This window comes from Tachysurus vachellii, chromosome 1 (genome assembly GCF_030014155.1).
Source record: "Tachysurus vachellii isolate PV-2020 chromosome 1, HZAU_Pvac_v1, whole genome shotgun sequence".
NCBI lineage: Eukaryota > Metazoa > Chordata > Actinopteri > Siluriformes > Bagridae > Tachysurus > Tachysurus vachellii.
In genome coordinates this window covers 7,115,459-7,136,189 of record NC_083460.1, presented here as the reverse complement: position 1 = coordinate 7,136,189, position 20,731 = coordinate 7,115,459, and the positions used below count along the sequence as shown (strand labels likewise).

The 20,731-nt window shown below is 38.1% G+C and overlaps 1 protein-coding gene across 3 annotated transcripts; it reads right to left on the bottom strand.

Moving 5' to 3' along the window:
• Positions 1-3,730: 3,730 nt before the first annotated feature.
• Positions 3,731-20,445, bottom strand: acss2l (acyl-CoA synthetase short chain family member 2 like). 3 transcript variants are annotated; one of them, XM_060870590.1, is made up of 18 exons: positions 20,194-20,445; positions 19,875-20,070; positions 18,278-18,369; positions 16,723-16,826; positions 15,758-15,830; positions 15,514-15,589; positions 14,699-14,777; positions 13,509-13,646; positions 13,184-13,354; positions 12,941-13,074; positions 10,447-10,579; positions 10,200-10,256; positions 7,672-7,752; positions 7,267-7,375; positions 6,365-6,433; positions 5,928-6,023; positions 5,675-5,749; positions 3,731-5,260 (listed from the first exon to the last, which is right to left on the bottom strand). In XM_060870590.1, exons 1-18 carry the CDS (start codon positions 20,324-20,326, stop codon positions 5,133-5,135), a joined length of 1,944 nt encoding a protein of 647 aa, XP_060726573.1. In that variant the 5' UTR covers positions 20,327-20,445; the 3' UTR covers positions 3,731-5,132. The 3 variants fall into 3 exon arrangements, with proteins under 3 accessions (XP_060726573.1, XP_060726566.1, XP_060726561.1); XM_060870583.1 differs by having other exon boundaries at positions 5,847-6,023; positions 14,699-14,774; XM_060870578.1 differs by having other exon boundaries at positions 5,847-6,023; positions 20,194-20,444.
• Between the last annotated feature and the right edge of the window lie 286 nt (positions 20,446-20,731).

Genomic DNA, 20,731 nt, shown 5'->3' with positions numbered 1-20,731 from the left:
TGGGACATTCCACAAGTCACATGTTCAACAGGATGTTGCATGATGGGAAAATCAAATTGACTTTCAAATTGAAAATACAGCTCTAAATGGGATAGGATATTATACTAATGATAGGAAATTAAATTAGCAATTAGGTGGAAAGAGAGAGAGAGAGAGAGAGAGAGAGAGAGAGAGAGAGAGAGAGAGAGAGCCCACTGCACCCACAAGTGTGAGCTCTCGGCTTTCACTAAAACACCTTATCTTTGACCCTTTAGAACATCCTTTCTTCCTATAGCGCTTTGAAAACTTATACATCTTGTTTCTTTTTTTTTTTCTTTCCTTATATCGTCATCATTTATTTCATAGTCTGCTGGAATGATTCACACAGAAAGAATTTTTATGGGATAATGTAACAGACTGTATGACATATGACAATACATCACATTTGATTTCTATATAACTTCTGTGATTCGATGTCTCAAATTCACTAAAGAATAGTTTGAATCAGTCGACACTGTTCAGTGCTGAGCACGTAGGCCTGAGAAAGAAAACCGCCCAAGAGCTGAACATCGACATTATTCTTTTAAGATGCTCATTAAGAATTTGTTGTTTCTCAGTTTCTCAAAATGAAGCCAGTAAATCTGATTCTAACGCCTGAGTACAAAGGTCTAAAAACACTCTCTCTCATCTCTCTCTCTTTCTGTCTCTGTAAGCAGAATCCCCAAACCTCCCCCAGATAACGCATTTATTTTGGAACGCTGGAAAAGCGCTGGGAAACTGACATTCAAAACATTTCTACAACATTACTGCAACATTACTTCTACAAATATAATTCTAAGTAATAAATCTAATATCTATCTAGCACTGTGCGAGCAGACGTCTTTTAGCAATAACAGCAGATGTTTTGTAACAGCGCTGGAACATTCATTCATTCATCTTCTACCGCTTATCCGAACTACCTCGGGTCACGGGGAGCCTGTGCCTATCTCAGGTGTCATCGGGCATCAAGGCAGGATACACCCTGCACACACACACACACACACACACACACACACACACACACTACAGACAATTTTCCAGAGATTCCAATCAACCTACCATGCATGTCTTTGGACCGGGGGAGGAAACCGGAGTACCCGGAGGAAACCCCCGAGGCACGGGGAGAACATGCAAACTCCACACACACAAGGTGGAGGCGGGAATCGAACCCCGACCCTGGAGGTGTGAGGCGAACGTGCTAACCACTAAGCCATCGTGCCCCCCCCATGCTGGAACATTATACAGTATATTGGTTATACTGCAGTAATGTTCAGTGTTCAGTTCTGATTGGTCAGATTTTCAATAACAGTATGGCTTGGACTGTAGTTCAGCTTGGAAATTGATATTAGTGTGTATGTTCTAACACATTCAGGTCTTTAATCACTTACATTATGACTTGACACGATGAATTTAAAAAATAAATTATTTAATTATTCATATGGTCAAGTTTTCTGTTTTTTATTTATTTATTTATTTATTTTTTGTGAAAGAGTCTCCAGTGTCAGTCTTTTATAACATTCAGAAAAACATTCTGTCCTTTTAACTTCAAGAAACAGACAAAAAGAGGCTCTTAATGAGACGACTTTTTATAGCAGCCATAAGACATAAGAGATAACAAAATGTAAAAAAAAAAAAAACTAGAAATGGATAAAAATTGATGGCCCATTTGTTATTCAATTCAATTCAATGTGATTTGTAAAGTAACTTTAACAATGGTCATGTACAAAGGAGCTTTATATGAATCTATAAATAAGAAGAGAAGAAACCTTGAGAGGAACCAGACTCAAAAGTAAAGACGTCCTCATATAAGTGACGCCAAATATTTGGTGAATGTAAATATTTTCCCTTCTATAACTATGTGGTCAGAAATTGTTAACCAGTAGATTTATTCAATATAAAGACTCTCTTGTTTAATTGATCAGCTATTCACTGAAATAACACACTTTGGGATGTGCTGTTAACTTACTAAATGTTCTAATACCTCGTCTAACTTGCCGGTGTACACAAATTCAATTTTGTTTGTCCTTACGGTATACAAATCTTTGCACTCTATATCGCAAACTCTAATAGATTCCCTAGCTCACTTGTAAGCAAATGCAGCTCAATTTGTTGATCTCATTTACAGGACCTAAGTCTTCCAGCTTATCTTGTTGTCCTGTCTTGCTGTTTCCAATCCACAGAATTGACCACTTAAGCAAAGTGGCGCTGCTGTGACGTGTGCTAGAATTGAATAGCACAGCCTTATTTCACATCAAGTTTGTTTGCATTATTTTAATTGGTCTAATCTCCAGATAAACACACGCATACCCACTGGGACCCACTTGTTCCTGGGGTATATAAACAAATCTGTGCCAGTCTTTGCAAATGAAATAAGTGGAAATTGGATTGCATATCATTTAGCTTTAGAGTGTCCTTCATTCTGAAAAGAAATGAATATTTTCATGCTGACACTCATAGAATTTTAATGAATGCTCTTTTCTTTTTTCCAGTTGAACGATAAAAAAAAAGTAACATCAATCAGACATGGAGGGAAAAGCAGCTATTATTCATATTATTGTATTTATGATGATGTAGAATGGGATTTTATCTTTCTCTGCTACATATGAATTATTATACATTATTCAGGCTGAACATGGCACAATCCAAACACCTATCTCATGTCTCTTAGTGTCTCAGCCACATTACAATTCATAGCTCATAAAACAAAATGGCATTTATCTATAATTTTGTTCATTCATTCATTCATTCATTCATTCATTTTCTACCGCTTATCCGAACTACCTCGTGTCACGGGGAGCCTGTGCCTATCTCAGGCGTCATCGGGCATCAAGGCAGGATACACCCTGGACGGAGTGCCAACCCATCGCAGGGCACACACACTCTCATTCACTCACACAATCACACACTACGGACAATTTTCCAGAGATGCCAATCAACTTACCATGCATGTCTTTGGACCAGGGGAGGAAACCGGAGTACCAGGAGGAAACCCCCGAGGCACGGGGAGAACATGCAAACTCCACACACACAAGGTGGAGGCGGAAATCGAACCCCCAACCCTGGAGGTGTGAGGCAAACGTGCTAAACACTAAGCCACCGTGTCCCCCTCGTTTGTTGATTAATGAAAAAAAAACAAAACAAAGATTTTTGTCATATTTTTCACAGATAATATCAAGGAGAGCAGCTTCACAGGATATGTTTTGAATCATGCTCTAAAAAAAAGTGTTATCTACAAAATGTTCCTGTCAAAGACATGTCCTATGCATGAACTATGGTGACTTAGTTCAGGAATTTACCCTCAGACTGAAAAACAGTGAGATGAGAGGAAGAGATTTCTGTTTCTGATCTTGTTTTAAGTTGATGGTATCATTAAGAGCATGTTGCATTAGACCTGTCACTGCAGAGACAGCTGTAGAAGACTCAGATGATTGATCATGACTTTTTGCAGTTTGTAGGTCAGTTGGTTTGATGCAACTAACTGCAGATCTATAATATCTTTAAGATATTATGTACACATAGTGAGTAATGGTCAAGTCATATTTCCTTGTGCACCTTTTTTAAACCATAAACCTCCATAGCACTCGTCTGTTTTTAGTTTTGGCCTCGTGTCTGTTTATTATTTATGTATATGGATGTTCCCATTTTAGCGGTGTCTCATGAGGGTAAGGGTATCTTGGGTAACACAGACAAATTGATATAGTAGGACAACACCTTACAGTATGCAAGTATTTATTTATATCGGACTTTAAAAACCATCAACATTCATCATTAACAAGTTACAAAACAATTGAAATGTGTTAATTAAATTAAATCAATTCCAGAAAGCATTCACCACATCAGAAGATACATGCCTTATGATATAGGGTCTACTGTTTCAGAGACTTTTCTTTAATCAGGATTCAGAAACAGTAAGGAAGAACAAAAGTGTGTACAGTGGAGATTTTGGTTATGTTGATAAAGGTAATCCATAACGCAAGAGTCAGTTCATTTAGTGACTTAAATATGAATAATTGGACCTTCGGGATTCAGAAGTGAGCAGAAAGACCATATTTTGGATGGAAAGCTTAGTATTATAAGTACTGTAATCTCTGCACCCCCTTGTGCATACAGTATCATCATTCGTTACGGCATTCAATCAGTTCGTTATGTTAATCAGAAACTACATCATAAACACTTATCTTGAACAATATCTATTATATTTACAGATGGTGTCAACTTAAAATGATCATTTGATTTCTTTTATATTTATAGGCTGTTATATAGTAGCTGGATATGCACCATAGTTAGATTTGGGAGGGAAGAAGTAGAAGGGATTTAAATGTTTTAAACTCTGGGTCTATAATAATAATGGTGTATCAAAGATACCTTTGTAAAAGTGCAATTTGCAATACAGCCATATTGAAATAGTGAAATGGCTTAACTGGTTGTTTCAGGCTTCTTTTTACCTTTTTATTACGGAATAAACCAAAAATATTGTGAGTTGAATGCAATATTTGGGTCATTTATCTGACAAATACACACTCTTCTAACGGATAATAGCTATTCTCAGCACAGTAATTTTCAGGCCTTGTACTGTAAATGTGCTATAGACTTAAACTTCTACAGTTTTATCAAGGGTTCGAACACAATAAGTTATAGAAAGTCATTACGAGAAAAAAAAAAACATCTTGGATTTCAGAATGACCAAAATCTATCCCTGTAAAAGTGTTTACGCTATTATTAGTCTCTCCAGTGGTTGGACCATTTGTGATTATATTACAGTGACACAAAATGGGGGAATGACAACATGAATATAGATTATTTCTGTAATTCATTTAAGGGTTGTCGTGTCAGCCTCTGGAGCTGATGGAAAGGCAAGGACATCTACATGACCTCTCTGTTTGGGAAACTTCTTGAGATAAAGGAACACCACCAGTTAGTTCAGAAGCTTTGAAACCCGTGATTCAATCAAAATTGTTCTTGTGTCTGTATGTGTGCTAATTTTTATATCGCTCACAGATAAAGTAAAATAAATGTCCCTCTGCTTCTCATTTAGGATCAGCTAACAGTGTGAAAATTGAAATGAAAGCTGTTCCAGGATGAGTTGTAAAGGCCTGAGAAATGACTTAAAGCTCTCATGCTGCTGCTTCACACCTTTGACTGAAGAGCACTTCCACAACTTTGGGGTCAGCCAGCGTTGAAAGGTCACCCAGGTCCTTTTCATTTCGAGCGATCTGCCTCAGGACACGCCTCATGATCTTCCCTGGATAGGAAATTAAGAATATAAGATTTTATACCACTGTTTGACTCTTGATTCTGATTGGTTAGAAGGTGTTGATTATTTTTCTAATAGCGGTAGTTTTGAGAGTAGTTCCAGAATTCAAGGCTTAAAGCCATTGGCTTATATTAAAACTTATATTAGTAGACATTCCACATGAACATAGTTTAAAATCATTTGTGGTTGTTGATATTGTTAGGTTTTCTGTTTGTTTGGCATTTGTGGAAGGAGTCTCCAGTGTCAGGTAAAGATTTAAAACGCATCCGATGTAACTGTAAGTGGATAAAAGCATAAAAATGCTGTGGTATAAGAGGAATCAAAGATATTATCAGGATGGATTGGACATCCAACACTAAGTAGCCAACAGAATATGAGTTAATAATCTTAAGCACATCAAACCTGAGCGGGTTTTGGGGAGTCCTGGGGCATTCTGGATGAAATCTGGAGTGGCTATCGGGCCAATCTTCTCTCTCACTATGATAAAAAATCATTTTGTTGCATAAAAATCAGAAGAGCTACAATTAAAATGGTTATAAATGGCAAAAAAAAGGTGCTCTAGGCAACCTCTGACCTCTCCTTTTGAGCTCCTCCATGAGTGTGCAGTTGAATTCTCGGCTGTCTTTAAGAGTGACGAAGCAGTAGAGACACTCACCCTTGACGGTGTGAGGACAGCTGACCACGGCTGCTTCAGCCACAGCTGGGTGTTCTGATAACGCCGCCTCCACCTCGGCAGTGCTAAGCAAGTGCCCTGGAAAGAGGCAGAATTGTATGTCACAGTTATCCAAATCTGTTATATTTGTGGCATTATTTGTTTGTTGCTGACATTTATAAATTATTGGATTAACAGTAACTGCCCCACTCAATCATGACAATAGACCAGGTCCACCCCTATAAACAAGTATAAACAAGTTTCACCCCCTTTGGCATTCAATGTATCATGACAGGAAGAAGAATCTTAGGCTTTCTTATCTATAAAATGCTCTTTATTTTAGATATAACATTACAAAAAAATACATTGTTCCCTCAACAACTTTGAGCTGGAGAACAACCCCCAGCAGTTCTACATACTAACAAACCTTTAACCCTCACCTGAGACATTCAGCATGTCATCTATTCTGCCAGTGATCCAGTAATAGCCATCTTTGTCCCTCCTGCATCCTGAAATTAAAGAACAGCGCAGCACAAGCCATGTCAGCGCAACACTGACATCTCTGTACTGCAGCACAGTGCCAAGGAAACACAACACCAGAAGGTCATACAGCAATATGCTTTACTCAAGAAACGCTGTTTATTGTTATTCATACAGTACAACAGCAATGGAGCATGCTCAAATCTGATTGGCTAGAATGTGCCTAGACTAAAAAAGAGGTAAAACTACTAATTTGATTGAATGTTATTCTTTTCTACAGGAAAGTCTTTAGGACGGTTTTGCGGTTTCTCAGTAAAAGAAAGTGTAGTAATGCCGCTTTGTAAGTGTAAACAGGAACTTGATTCAAAGACGTTCCACAACATTAAATGTAACTATAAATGGATAAAAAGCTACAATAGTCTTTAAAATAGTAATAATAATAATTATTATAATAAATATTGATACATTGCTGTGGTATAGAAGAAGTAAAACATTTTCGATGTGTACTTATTGGAAACTAATCAACTTGATTACAATCAAAGCAGGGGCGTGGTCAAGGGCGGTTTGTGGAATTGTGGGCGGAGCCAAATGAAGTGATTATTGATTAGTAATGATCACACACTCCTGTGCTGAATCTGACTAAAGACTGTTCTCTGTGGCAGTGAACTGGAGCAGGAATGAGAGAGAGAGAAAGAGATAGAGGAAGAGGAGAGTCGAGCCATGTGTGTGGTTACTGTAAAAGTTAAAAGACACTAAATAAAAGCACAGCTTGATTTGTTTCTCAAGTTTCTTCATTCCAGAAACCCTTTCAAGTCACTGAAATCACGTCATGTGAGGTTGTCGCAAGATGAGCTGCACTTACCATCTCCTGTCACATAAAACCCTGGAAATTTTTTGAAGTAAGTGTTCTGGAATCGTTCTTGATTTTGATAGATGCCCCGCATGATGCCTGGCCAGGGTTTCCGGAAAACCTGGAATCATTCAGTCAATCCTGAATTGTCTGTGTGTTGTTGTGAATGCTCTAGTGTTGGTCATTTATTAGAGTCAAACCCTATGAGATTAACATACATGCTTTACAATTCAAATGGAATATATGCTGGGACAGCAGCAATTTATAGCACATTTTATATTTTAGCATAAAGCAAATGGTGTAAGAATGGAGGACGTCCTTTTATACGTCCTTTCTGTATTTCATTTCCTAGCTCTGAATGTTCTAGTTCTTCAATATCATTTTACATGAAAGTCAAGCTGCTCTGTTAGCTCTCACCAGGTAGCCCTCGGCCTCCCCATCCAGCTCCTCTCCGTGCTCGTTCAGGATTGTCGGCTGCACACCGAAAAACGGTAATGTCTGCACAATACACGAAAATGTAAAAGTCAAAACAAGAATATTATCTCATACATATAGTACGGTGGCCGAGAAGTGCAAAACACATTAACAAATCCGAAAACACAAACAAATCCGAAAACACAAACAAATCCGAAAATACAAACAAATCCGAAAACAAATAAACAAACAAATCCGAAAACAAATAAACAAACAAATCCAAAAACAAACAAATCCGAAAACAAATAAACAAACAAATCCGAAAACACGTTACCAAACAAATCCGAAAACACGTTACCAAACAAATCCGAAAACACGTTACCAAACAAATCCGAAAACACGTTACCAAACAAATCCGAAAACACGTTAACAAATCCGAAAACACGTTAACAAATCGGAAAACAAATAAAGAAACAAATCCGAAAACATATAAGCAAACAAATTCGAAAACAAATAAACAAACAAATCCGAAAACACATTAACAAATCCGAAAACATATAAACAAACAAATCCGAAAACACGTTACCAAACAATTCCGAAAACACGTTACCAAACAAATCCGAAAACACGTTACCAAACAAATCCGAAAACACGTTACCAAACAAATTCGAAAACACGTTACCAAACAAATTCGAAAACACGTTAACAAATCCGAAAACACGTTAACAAATCCGAAAACACGTTAACAAATCCGAAAACACGTTAACAAATCCGAAAACACGTTAACAAATCCGAAAATACAAACAAATCCGAAAATACAAACAAATCCGAAAACAAATAAACAAACAAATCCGAAAACAAATAAACAAACAAATCCAAAAACAAACAAATCCGAAAACAAATAAACAAACAAATCCGAAAACACGTTACCAAACAAATCCGAAAACACGTTACCAAACAAATCCGAAAACACGTTACCAAACAAATCCGAAAACACGTTACCAAACAAATCCGAAAACACGTTAACAAATCCGAAAACATGTTAACAAATCGGAAAACAAATAAAGAAACAAATCCGAAAACATATAAGCAAACAAATTCGAAAACAAATAAACAAACAAATCCGAAAACACATTAACAAATCCGAAAACAAATAAACAAACAAATCCGAAAACACGTTACCAAACAAATCCGAAAACACGTTACCAAACAAATCCGAAAACACGTTACCAAACAAATCCGAAAACACGTTACCAAACAAATCCGAAAACACGTTAACAAATCCGAAAACACGTTAACAAATCCGAAAACACGTTAACAAATCCGAAAACACGTTAACAAATCCGAAAACACGTTAACAAATCCGAAAACAAATAAACAAACAAATCCGAAAACATATAAACAAACAAATCCGAAAACAAATAAACAAACAAATCCGAAAATACATTAACAAATCCGAAAACAAATAAACAAACAAATCCGAAAACATATAAACAAACAAATCCGTAAACACATTAACACATCCGAAAACACAACGACAAGTCAGGTATCGTTGTTGAATGGAAACTTACCGATCATTGGACAACCAATGTTTGTTTTTGCACTTCTCGGCCACCGTAATATAGCAATGGCTACATATACATCCCAAACAACAAAGTACTGCCAGCTAAATTAGTCTACATGACAACATGCTTATAAGAGCACAAAAAAAAACCCTCACGTCATGACTTAAGTAAAGTTGGCCGCATATTCACAGATTGGAGTTTCCCGAGTCAATAACTCCTGAACTAAAGGGTGTTACTTCACAAATAACACCTCTTTTTTTTATCGTAGTAATGTAGAGAGGCAGCTACAACCAAATTTTCCTCACTATCAGCTTTCCTCTGTGGTGGACAAAATACACAAGTTATACTACTGATAGTTATACTACAACACTTATTTTGGGGGGAAATGTCTTTTTGTTTAATTTTTATGATTTTTTCATAATGAAAAAAAATCAATAACTTGACTATTATGGAAATTATATTCAATAATTTAAAATAAGTGTTGTAGTATAACTATGAGGACATCAGTGATGTGTGAGCTGGTGACAGTACAGTTTATTACAGTGACGTTATTGACTGTTTTTTAGTATTCGCTTTTCGGGTTTTGCACTTTGCAGACGGTCCCTTGGAATCTGTCTCTCATGTGTTAGCACATAGAGACTTGTGTATTTTGTCCACCACGGAGGAAAGCTGATATTGAGGAAAATTACTACGATTAAAAAAAAGAGGTGTTATTTGTGTAATAATAGCGTTTAGCTCAGGAGTTATTGACTCGGGAAACTCCAATCTGATATGCGGCCAACTTTACTTAAGTCACGTCATGTTTCATTTCTTACAAACGCTATACACAACACAAAGTATAATGTTTCTTGATGCGTATAACAGGAATTCACTGTACCAGTAAAGAACCCGACTAATTAATCCTTCATCAATGTTTATATGTTAAATCTAATTGAGAAAACTACATGAATTAATGAAGAGACTTACTGCAGATCCTGGCTTTAGTGGCGTTGCTGCAGGCAATGGAGTCAGAACATGACCTCCCTAAAGACCAAATACATGACTTTCTATTACAAAATTATTTATTTACTTAGTCAAACACTATCCTTGTTCATTTCGGTCTCTTGTACACGTTTGGTTGGATGACTGAGCAAAATAAAGTTTTACTATATTGTGTAGGTGTATAAATATTAGCATGAAGATGTTTTTTTCTGTTGGTATTTATGTACTTTACCGTCTCAGTCTGCCAAAAGGTGTCGACCACGGGGCATCTACCCTGACCTACAACATTGTGGTACCAGAGCCAGGCTTCAGGGTTTATTGGCTCTCCTACGGTTCCCAGTACACGCAAACTTGACACATCATATCTGAAACAGACCGAGAAAGACAGATTATATCAGTGATATATTGTGATAATATCATGGGCCTTTAGAGGGTCATTGGTCACTGTAGATCATAATAATTGCAGATGTCAGTTGTGATTGTTAATACACATTGTAAATTGATATCATTTCCTATTAAGCTGGACAATCATCTTATGTAAGCAACATGAGCAGGAACCATAATGCATATTCGTATACAGTGATAATATGAAACTGACATTTTATGTATTTTTTCATACTTAATCTTTACATGTCAGTTTATGTACCATACTTTGTTATGTAAGGAATAAAACACTTTGGATGTGCTGTTATAGGAAAATAATATAATAAACAATCGGACAGTGTAATGAAGCCTAGTGCAAAGCAGAGTCATATAACCTACTTAGAGGCTTATAAAGTACTTGGAGTGTCTCATGGAGCTGAAATGGATTTGATATCACAGTTTACTTTAAAGATATATATATCAAGGTTTTTTTTCAATTATTTTTAGTTTTTTTTTTTTGTAATATAGAAATAAACCTATTATCTATATAACATTTACTTATTTAAGACGTACAAGTTAATACAGTAATAAAACAGGACTAATAACAGCCATTAACATTCTCCATTTTGTATTCCATTTTTGTCTCCAGGAGATGGCACCAGTTCCACTCTTCTGGCAGAAGAAAACTGGTGAATGAACCCAGTGAACCCTGACATGCCACGAAAACCAGTGAGTTCCAGTTCCATCCTACACCAGAGACTGCAGTACTGATTACTGCTTTGACCGCAGTCACCTATCAAGGCCCAGAGTTTGGAGAAGCTCTTCAGAAAGCATCAGAATAACTAGCAGTTTGTGTTGATAGAACAGAATGATGGTGTAAAATGAAATGTAAATTACATAGAATTGCGTGTCATGAAAAAGGTATCATTTGAGTATGATGTGCAGTCTGGTGTGTCAGTTCATCTGGGTTTTCAATCTAAAATGACAGACTTACTGATTGAACTTGGGATAAATCTAAATTCTAATTTTAAACTGCTTTCAGTTTCAAGGCCATGTATTGAAGCCTTGCATGTATCACCTCTATGTGCCGTGCTGGTGCACTGGCGAGATTCCCATCTAACGGCTCCAGAGTCGTTAGTTCAGTCCTGAACTTGGACTAATTTGTGTGTGGGTTTCCACATGATCTTCCTGTGTGTCCAAAGATCATGCATTTTTGCTAGTTTGTGTTTTTGCTATTTTAGGAGCTAAAGGCAAATTATTATTATTATTATTTTTTTTTTAGAAAGTCCTTTATCATGCTCACTGCTTTTTTCAGATCTCTCTATAATCCCTGGTTAACCAACACATCTCAGCTAAAATGTGACTCAGGCTCATTGTTCCATAATCCTGAACATTTATTGACACTTATATAAAGTAATTATGGAATACTTAAGCACATCATCTCACAATTAATCAGCAACCTTTTGATTTGGTCACAATTTTGCACGCTGTTTTAAAAACAAGGTTTACAGAAGGAACTATTGGTTGGCTCAGAAGAGCAAATGTAAATTGTGCTGATTCATTCACAGAATCTCTGACTGTATTGAACAGTGCTATGAACCTATGAACGCAATTCATCTTCTGGAAATGATCCTAATTGCAGCTGCGTGACATGAGTTTTTTAACCTGATTAAGTTCTACAACACCACACCACTCCTGTGATCCCTCTACTGGCTTCGGGTAGCTGCATGCATCAGATTTAAATCACTGGTGCTAGCCTACAAAGCCAAAAATGGACCAGCTCTCTCTTACCTCGAAGCTCTTTTCACTCCTTGCACTGCACCTTGCTCGCTCAGAGCTACCAGCACTGCTCGACTGGTCCCACCGTCTCTCAGAGTAAGAGGTAGGTATACATCAAGACTCTTTTCTGTTCATTCCCCTAGATGTCCGAACAGCTGAGTCACTGGCTGTCTTCAAACGACGGGAGAAGACCTTCATCCTCCTGAAATGCTTAAGCTACCACTTTTTATCCCTGGTAGTTTTATGTTGGAAAAAAAAACCCTGAACAGAGTTTGAGGTTGATGGATGTATGATGTATTCATCGATAGGGACTTCAAATCACCTCATCGTGTTTTATTCCTTACTTAAAAGCATCTGTTTGTCCAACCCACATCAGACTAACGAGAAAGTGCTCTTTAGGTATTCATTCGTAATGCAAATTGCAAATGATGATGATCAAATTTGACACCTTCAAGTACTGTAGATCACACATCACAGGTACAATGTTCTCTTTGAACTGGTACAGAAGACTGGATTTTCACCAGCATTACGGATTATATCCTGAGAGGAGTGGGCACAAAAATGTGTAGCGATATTCCACTCACTTTTGCAGCGGCTCACTTCCGAACTTCATAAGCAGCCTGATGGCAGTGGGCGCTGTGTAGAACTTAGATACTTTGTGCTTCTCTATGATCTCCCAAATCCTGCCCACGTGAGGGTAGACTGGAATGCCTTCAAACTGCCATGTGTCCACACACACAAACACATACATACACAAGTCTGATTATATGAACTAACCACATAGAGTACATAGAGTAAAGAATACATACTATGTCTTACAGACTTACCAACACACTGGTCGCACCGTTGGCTAATGGACCATATGTGATGTAGGAGTGGCCCGTGATCCAGCCAATGTCTGCGGTGCACCAGTACACATCGTCATGGTGATAATCAAAGACGTGTTTGAACGTAAGAGATGTGTAGAGCAGGTAGCCAGCAATCGTGTGCAGTATGCCCTATGGGACAAAACAATTAGCTGTAATCTGGACGTTTCACTCTGACATGGTATTGTTGTACTTTGTTCACTATTATTTAAATACAGTACTAGCTTGATTACAGAATACAGATTTTAGTGCTATAGCTCATAAATTAAAAGGCAAATGTCTTTGCCTTGGGTTTGCCCGTGGACCCGCTGGTGTAGAGGATGAAGAGCGGGTCTTCAGCATCCAGCCACTCAGGCTCACACTCCTCTGATGCACTGTTCACAACGTCGTCCCACCACACATCACACTCTGCATTCCACGGTGTCTAAAACACACGTATACAGACAAATCTGCATAAACTAAGACATATACGTAGTAGGGATGTAAACCAGTATGAATATGTTATTTGGAAGAAACATGCTGTATAATGGGGAAACAAAGTTTTGGGATTTGAATGTTGCGTACACACATTGTCTTCAGTTCAGATTTGACCTGCCATGATTTCTTGGTTTTGGGTTTTGGAGACACTCCAGGATGCAGTGCTCTTGAAAAGCTTCTAAAATCAAAAAATTTACATCTAGGACCTTAGAAGTAAACAGTACAAATACTACAGTACATACATCTACAAGGTAGGATGTATGTCATACAGTACATACATCTACAAGGTAGGATGTATGTCATACAGTACATACATCTACAAGGTAGGATGTATGTCATACAGTACATACATCTACAAGGTAGGATGTATGTCATACAGTACATACATCTACAAGGTAGGATGCTACTCTGGAGACTTTCATCAACGATTCATCAACGAGTCATATTGGAATTTTGGAAATTCTTTGCAAAATTTGTATTCTGTTTTCTAAATGGATATGCATTCAGATTTAAATGGGATGTTTTTTTTTAGAAAGCTTTAGAGGTGTACATCAGGGGATAAATGGGATCCCAAAGGATGCAACAAAAAGTCAGGTAAGCGTGGTGCGTTTATTTTCATTCAGACGCAACTGAGCGGTCAGGTTTTAGGCTAGAGGAGCATTATGAAATGTAAATACTGTTCACTTTACAATAAGCTACTAGTGGGACTAATCCTGCTTTTTTAATCTTGCTAATGCAGGTATTACTTTTGTTACAAAAAAATTAAAAAACAGTCCCACACACATCTCTAGTTGATACCGGTTATGAACTCGAGCTGATGTTGAGGAACTGAGAGAGCCAGAATTCACATATCACACTGACATTTCTCCCATTTTGAGATTTTTCCTGTGTTTTTCAGTGTTTCTACAAATTGCATTATGCAGGTTTAAGCAGTTGTTATTGTGAATGTTATATTAAATTAAAAAAAAAGTAACAGCTTATTACAGGTATCTTACCAACCTGTAGCTTATTGCAGGTACTGGTTATCCTGAAGGCATGATGTTTCACTACAAGGCATTTCTGGACTGTAAAGGAGCTTCTGAGATAAAGAGAGAGAAAGAGAGAGAGCAAGAGATAGATAGAGAGAGAGAGAGAGAGAGAGAGAGAGAGAGAGAGAGAGAGAGAGAGAGAGAGAGAGAGAGAGAGAGAGAGAAAGATACAGCGAGAGAGAGAGAGAGAGAAAGATACAGCGAGAGAGAGAGAGAAAGATACAGCGAGAGAGAGAGAGAGAGAGAGAGAGAGATGATGATGATGGTGACTCAGCTACTCCACCACGCTTCCAGGTTAATTTACATATTTAGCTAGACCTAAGAGATGCAAGAGTTTAATCATTTCTGGCACAGCAATTCAGGTCAGCAAATTGTAGTTTGTATAGCATGGAAGTGAAATACGTGTCATCGTGCCGTCACATCCACTTATCTTTGTGTTTGGTGAGTCAGAGTGTCAGCACCTAACGATAGTGAACAGTTTCTACTAGATTATTCACCATCATTCCTTTTTTTCATGCTTCATCTCATTGCCCTCTTTAGCTGCATGTATGTTTCATTTCACCTGTCACCATGACGACCAGCACATGACGTTTCCAAGCCGTGCTGTTGCCCAGCAACTTGTCGCCAGTAGCTGAGGCTTTGAGTGGCTGAGTGGAGGATGTTAAGCCTCTATAAAGGAAGCTGGAGAAGGGGTTTGGACTAATGGGTCCAGACTGTGGCTTGTTAGGGCAGGTTTGGGCAAATAGAAGCTTGCTTAGCTGAAAGTAAGGAGACGAGGAGACTTACTTTTCTCTGCAGTGCTCCAAGGCAAGGTCTGAAATCTGCTTCAGGTTGATCAGTTTATCTCCCCTGTAAACGCCGTCTGTAGATCAGACACACATTTTTACACACCTCTTATTTACTGCGTCTTATCTGTTGCTGTCGACTGTCTGAGTTATCCGAGAGATAACCACCATAAATACAGGATAATAAAGTCATGTTGAATCAGATCCCTTACTAGCACAGTGTCGCACGTCGGTGTGTATGTTACCTGCCGTCACCAGGATGCTACACTGAGCGTCCACGATCCTTTCAGCCAGAGACTCGGAAGAAAACCCTGCAAACTGAAGCACCAACACAATGACAATGAGAACAGAAAGAGTTTTGTCAGGATTAAATGTTTTTAACTAGCCATGTTTTATAAGTGATGTTTGATCCTTTAGCATCACACTGGAGATATAAATCTAATGTCAACAAATGATGAAAGTTTCTTTTTTTATACGTTTCACTTAACCCATGTCCAGTTCTTCAGTAATGTTAAACAGAGTTGGTTTAGGTTAATGTAATTTGCATATAATTCTATACAAGCCAGGCACATTATCTTGAGTGTAAACCTTAAAGACAAACTCTTTGGACTTGGCTCAATGATCAGCTAGATCTGGCATAAGAAATGTGATTTAAACGAACTTGTTTAGTTCTAAAAAGTAGGACAATGGCCTGGTCTCACACCCAGCTAACCCTAAAATAGACCTTGATATGTCGTTTCAACGAACCTTGAAGGTTAGCCGGCAGTATTTTTAACTTTGCCCGAATGGCAAAAAATAGTCCTGGCAGAAGCAGACTGAGCTTGTATGTTCTTCCATACAGTACACTCAATGCCTGAAGAAAAACATTTAAAACCTGGAGGTTTTCCGTTTCTTTGATTTCAATAAATACTTGAAAACACAAGCTCATTAACCTGTGGTTGAACCTGAATGTGTTCTCTGATGAGTGTGTGTGTGTGTGTGTGTGTGTGTGTGTGTGTGTGTGTGTGTGTGTGTGTGTGTGTGTGCGTGTGTGTGTGTGTGTGTGTGTGTGTGTGTGTGTGTTTAATCAACGGTGACTAAGCAGTGTATATCCGACTTGGTGCATACACTCAGCACTGCTTCAGGAAAAGAGAAAGCATGCTACTGCAATACTGTGCCAGGTTCCAAACAGAACGTGTTGCAGATCACAGAGATTGTGATGGACACGTACCACAATCGAATGCACTGCCCCTATTCGAGCACAGGCTAGCATGGTGAACACAAGCTCGGGGATCATAGGCAAATAAATTGCCACTCTGTCTCCTTTCTTTATACCTGCAACAGAGAAAGACACAATTTATTCCAACTCGTTTTTTAGCTTTGCATACGTTTATACCTTCTATTAAAGTTTTGTTGTAGTTGATATCTTTAACTAAATAATGTGATGGATTGATGGATGGATGGATAGATAGATAGATAGATAGATAGATAGATAGATAGATAGATAGATAGATAGATAGATAGATGGATGGATGGATGGATGGATGGATGGACGGATGGATGGATGGACGAATGGATGGATGGATTTATGGACGGATAGATAGATAGATAGATAGATAGATAGATAGATAGATAGATAGATAGATAGATAGATAGATAGATAGACAGGTGGATGGACGGATGGATAGATAGATAGATAGATAGATAGATAGATAGATAGATAGATAGATAGATAGATAGATAGGGATTATGTTCATGACCGATCATATTAGAGATGCTCAAACATCTATAAATAAAAGTAATAAATGTAATGTAAATGTAAACAAATTATATCATTTCTGCCACTATGGTATTTCGGCTCTGTTTCAGTGATGTTAGCACGTCTCTGAATGACAATTTATATATATATATATATATATATATATATATATATACATATACATATATATATATATATATATATGTATATGTATATATATATATATAAACTCACTATCATTATTAAATATTGTATACAATACATTTCTTCTCCCTCTTCGCCTTTCGGCCATTTTCTTCTCTGCTAAAGAAACTCTTACGCCTCTTAACACTTTTCGACCTCAAGAGCACTTTTAAGGGTTAAGATGCTTTATGAATAACTTTTATTATTACCAGGATCTTAGTTTAACTTTAATGGAAAACACCCACATTTCTAAGAATTTTCTTAGAATTACGTCACTAGGAGCAGCTCTTTGCACTAACAATCTTTATGAATACAGGCCCTGGTCTTCTAATTGCAGGGGACTTCGGCCTGTACAGGGTGCCAATCCATCAAAGGACACACACACACACACACACACAATCATTCACACACTACAGACAATTTAGAGATGTCAGTCAGCCAAGAACGTACGTCTTTGGACTGGGGAAGAAACCGGAGTATCCAAAGGAAACCCTCAATGCAGAGGGAGAACATGGGATCTCCACACACACAGAGCGGAAATGGGATGAGCTGCAGTGATGGACTAGCATATTACTAACAGATAAATGATGTCTGTGATTATTGCTTCTGCTCTTATCTAATAATAATTTACATCATTTAGCAGACACTCTTATTCAGAGCAAATTACATTTCATCTCATTTGTATACAACTGAGTGATTAAGAGTTAAGGCCGCAGCTCAGGGACAAAGCAGTGGCAGCTTGGTAAGCCTGGGATTCAAACTCACAACCTTTAATTGGTAGTCTAACACCTTAACCACTAGATTAACACATCCCAATGATAATGATAAAGATGAAGGATCTTACCCAGCTGCTTGAGCGCATTAGCACATCTGCACACCTCCTTTAGTAGCTGACTGTATGTGATGGTAAGGTGATGGTCAGGTGAGTTCCCTTCCCTACAAAAGCAATCAGGAGAAAAATAAACCCCACAGATACAGCAATACACATTTCATCAAGGGTGTGGAGAGTAACCTTAACATAAGTAACCTTAACACAAGTAACCTTAACACAAGTAACCTTAACACAAGTATCTTATCTGGATGCATATCTAATTCCCATTATTAAATATTAAATGTTAAATTTCTGCCTCTTTTCTTTAGTAAACAGAGAAAAAAATGTCCCTTTTTTAAGAGAAGATAACATGTTCGCTGGCAGTCTTGTCCATGTTGCATTTGGATGTACATCAGCAATGTGTTTGGACGGTAATCTTTATTGCACAATCTAAAAGGACAGCCAAATGACTGAATTACAATATGGCCAGCAGCCTGAACAAAGATTTACTGTTTGCTCTGGCTCTAAAACCAGTCTGCACATTGGACTGAGACATTTTATCACTGTAAGACAACTAGGTGCAGGATATATTCACAATCAAGCAATCCTGGACCAGAAAATAACCTTCACTTGAACATGTACTGTACGTGAGAAATCTTAGCTCTGGTCTTTCAGGCTTTTTGCACCTGTCTGTCACTGTATTAAAAAGAGCAAGAAATGACAACAAGGCAGTCTGGATCCCGGTAAAGTGACCTTGTGGGCACAGTGCTAGTCTGTTGCATCATCATGCATCGTTGCTAAGTCATAAACCTTCCCGGATCTTGTTTCCGGGAACTTTGACTGTGGCTTATGGACTATGGATTTGGCCTGGCAGTTTCAAACAGAACTGGGAAGTGTTGGAAAGAGTCTGTGTGCATGCTTTCAACAACACTCTCGGTTAATGACTAACTACCCTCCTACCTGTTCCAGATTATTAGCATTCGCTGGCACTAGACAAGAATCACCACATCAGCTGAACCCGACTGATGACACATACACTTTTCCTGGGATGACCCACATTGTGTTCCCACACTGATATTTGCATGGATGCAATGATTTTACGATGAATGGCGTATTGACTGATCAATTATATACAGTGTAGTATATGTTGCACATTATAAGACCTTTAATGCTGTCTTGTGAACATGGATGGTCGAGGTGTATGCAGTTTCATTAAAGGATCATCGATGGATCATCAATGGATCAACTGCTAGTGTTACATTTGCTATAATAATGATTAGGTATATAGCCTAATTGACCAGTCATGTGAACTGAAGGCCTCTAGTCTAAAGCTTGATTACCTAAAGTATAAATGATGTGAAAAGAAATCTATCTGTCTGTCTGTCTGTCTGTCTGTCTGTCTGTCTGTCTTGTTTATTGACTATTTAAGAAGGTCCATGATATTTTTTTCCCTGGAAGGAGATTATGGCTGAAATGTATAAATAGTTATGTTCTGGATAATAAATAAGAAAATCTTTGAGTTATAACACTCAAAATAGTTACATCGTTCACAGTAAAGTCCAGTCATCACACATTGGTGATGAAGCTCTGATATGATGTGTGAGGGTGATTAAGTAACCTGCAAACTCACCAGTGGTAAGCCACTTTCTCGCCCAGGTTGCGGTCTAGCACGTTGCGGTCTAGCACATTGTAGCACATATTGGTCTTTGCTCCCTCCATGAACTTGATGTAAACCTGGTCCTTGGTCATATCAAAGTTATACTGCAGCATCTGGCCTGTTGGAGGTTTCTTCCAGTAAAACTCCTGAGCAACCTCCCTCCAGAACTCTGTGGATTAGCAGACCAGTCAAGTCGTATAAGTAGCCCTAAGCCATTGCACATCTTATTTTGACCTAGATTTGTATGCATGTTACCCTAGGTTTCACTTCTTCTATTTTCCAGCTCACTTACCTTCAGGATCTTCAGTGGACCTTTTGTACATTGCAAGATATGAGTTAAAATCAGGCACATGCGCAACCTTTTGCATATCCGCTGGAGGAAAGTATACTTTCTTGTTCTTTTCTTGAAGCCCAGGAACAACCATGTTTGTCAGATGTATCTAAAAGTGGAAGCGGTTGATAAGAGACGTCTTGTTCCTTTAACTCTCAAAAGCATTGACAGCTGGGCACTACCCTGCACTTGAACTATGAAGCAGTTTATTGTGGCTGTCAGTGTAAGTCCTGCCTCCACATCCTGATGTCATATTATGTCTTCAGTCTGCTCAGGATCTAACCGGCCAATCAGTATGATCGGTTTGACACTCCTACTTTTTCATTGGTTTTATAGCCTGCCTCCTGCTGATCCCATTATAGAAGGAGGGAGGGAACAAGAGAGAGGAAGGATATGAAGGGTAGGGTGAGGGAGGCAGTGCCACTGAGTATAGGCTGTGGTTTGTGTCAAGAACAAAACAACATTTCTCTTCCTACTTTTCTCTTCCTGTAAAGGAGAG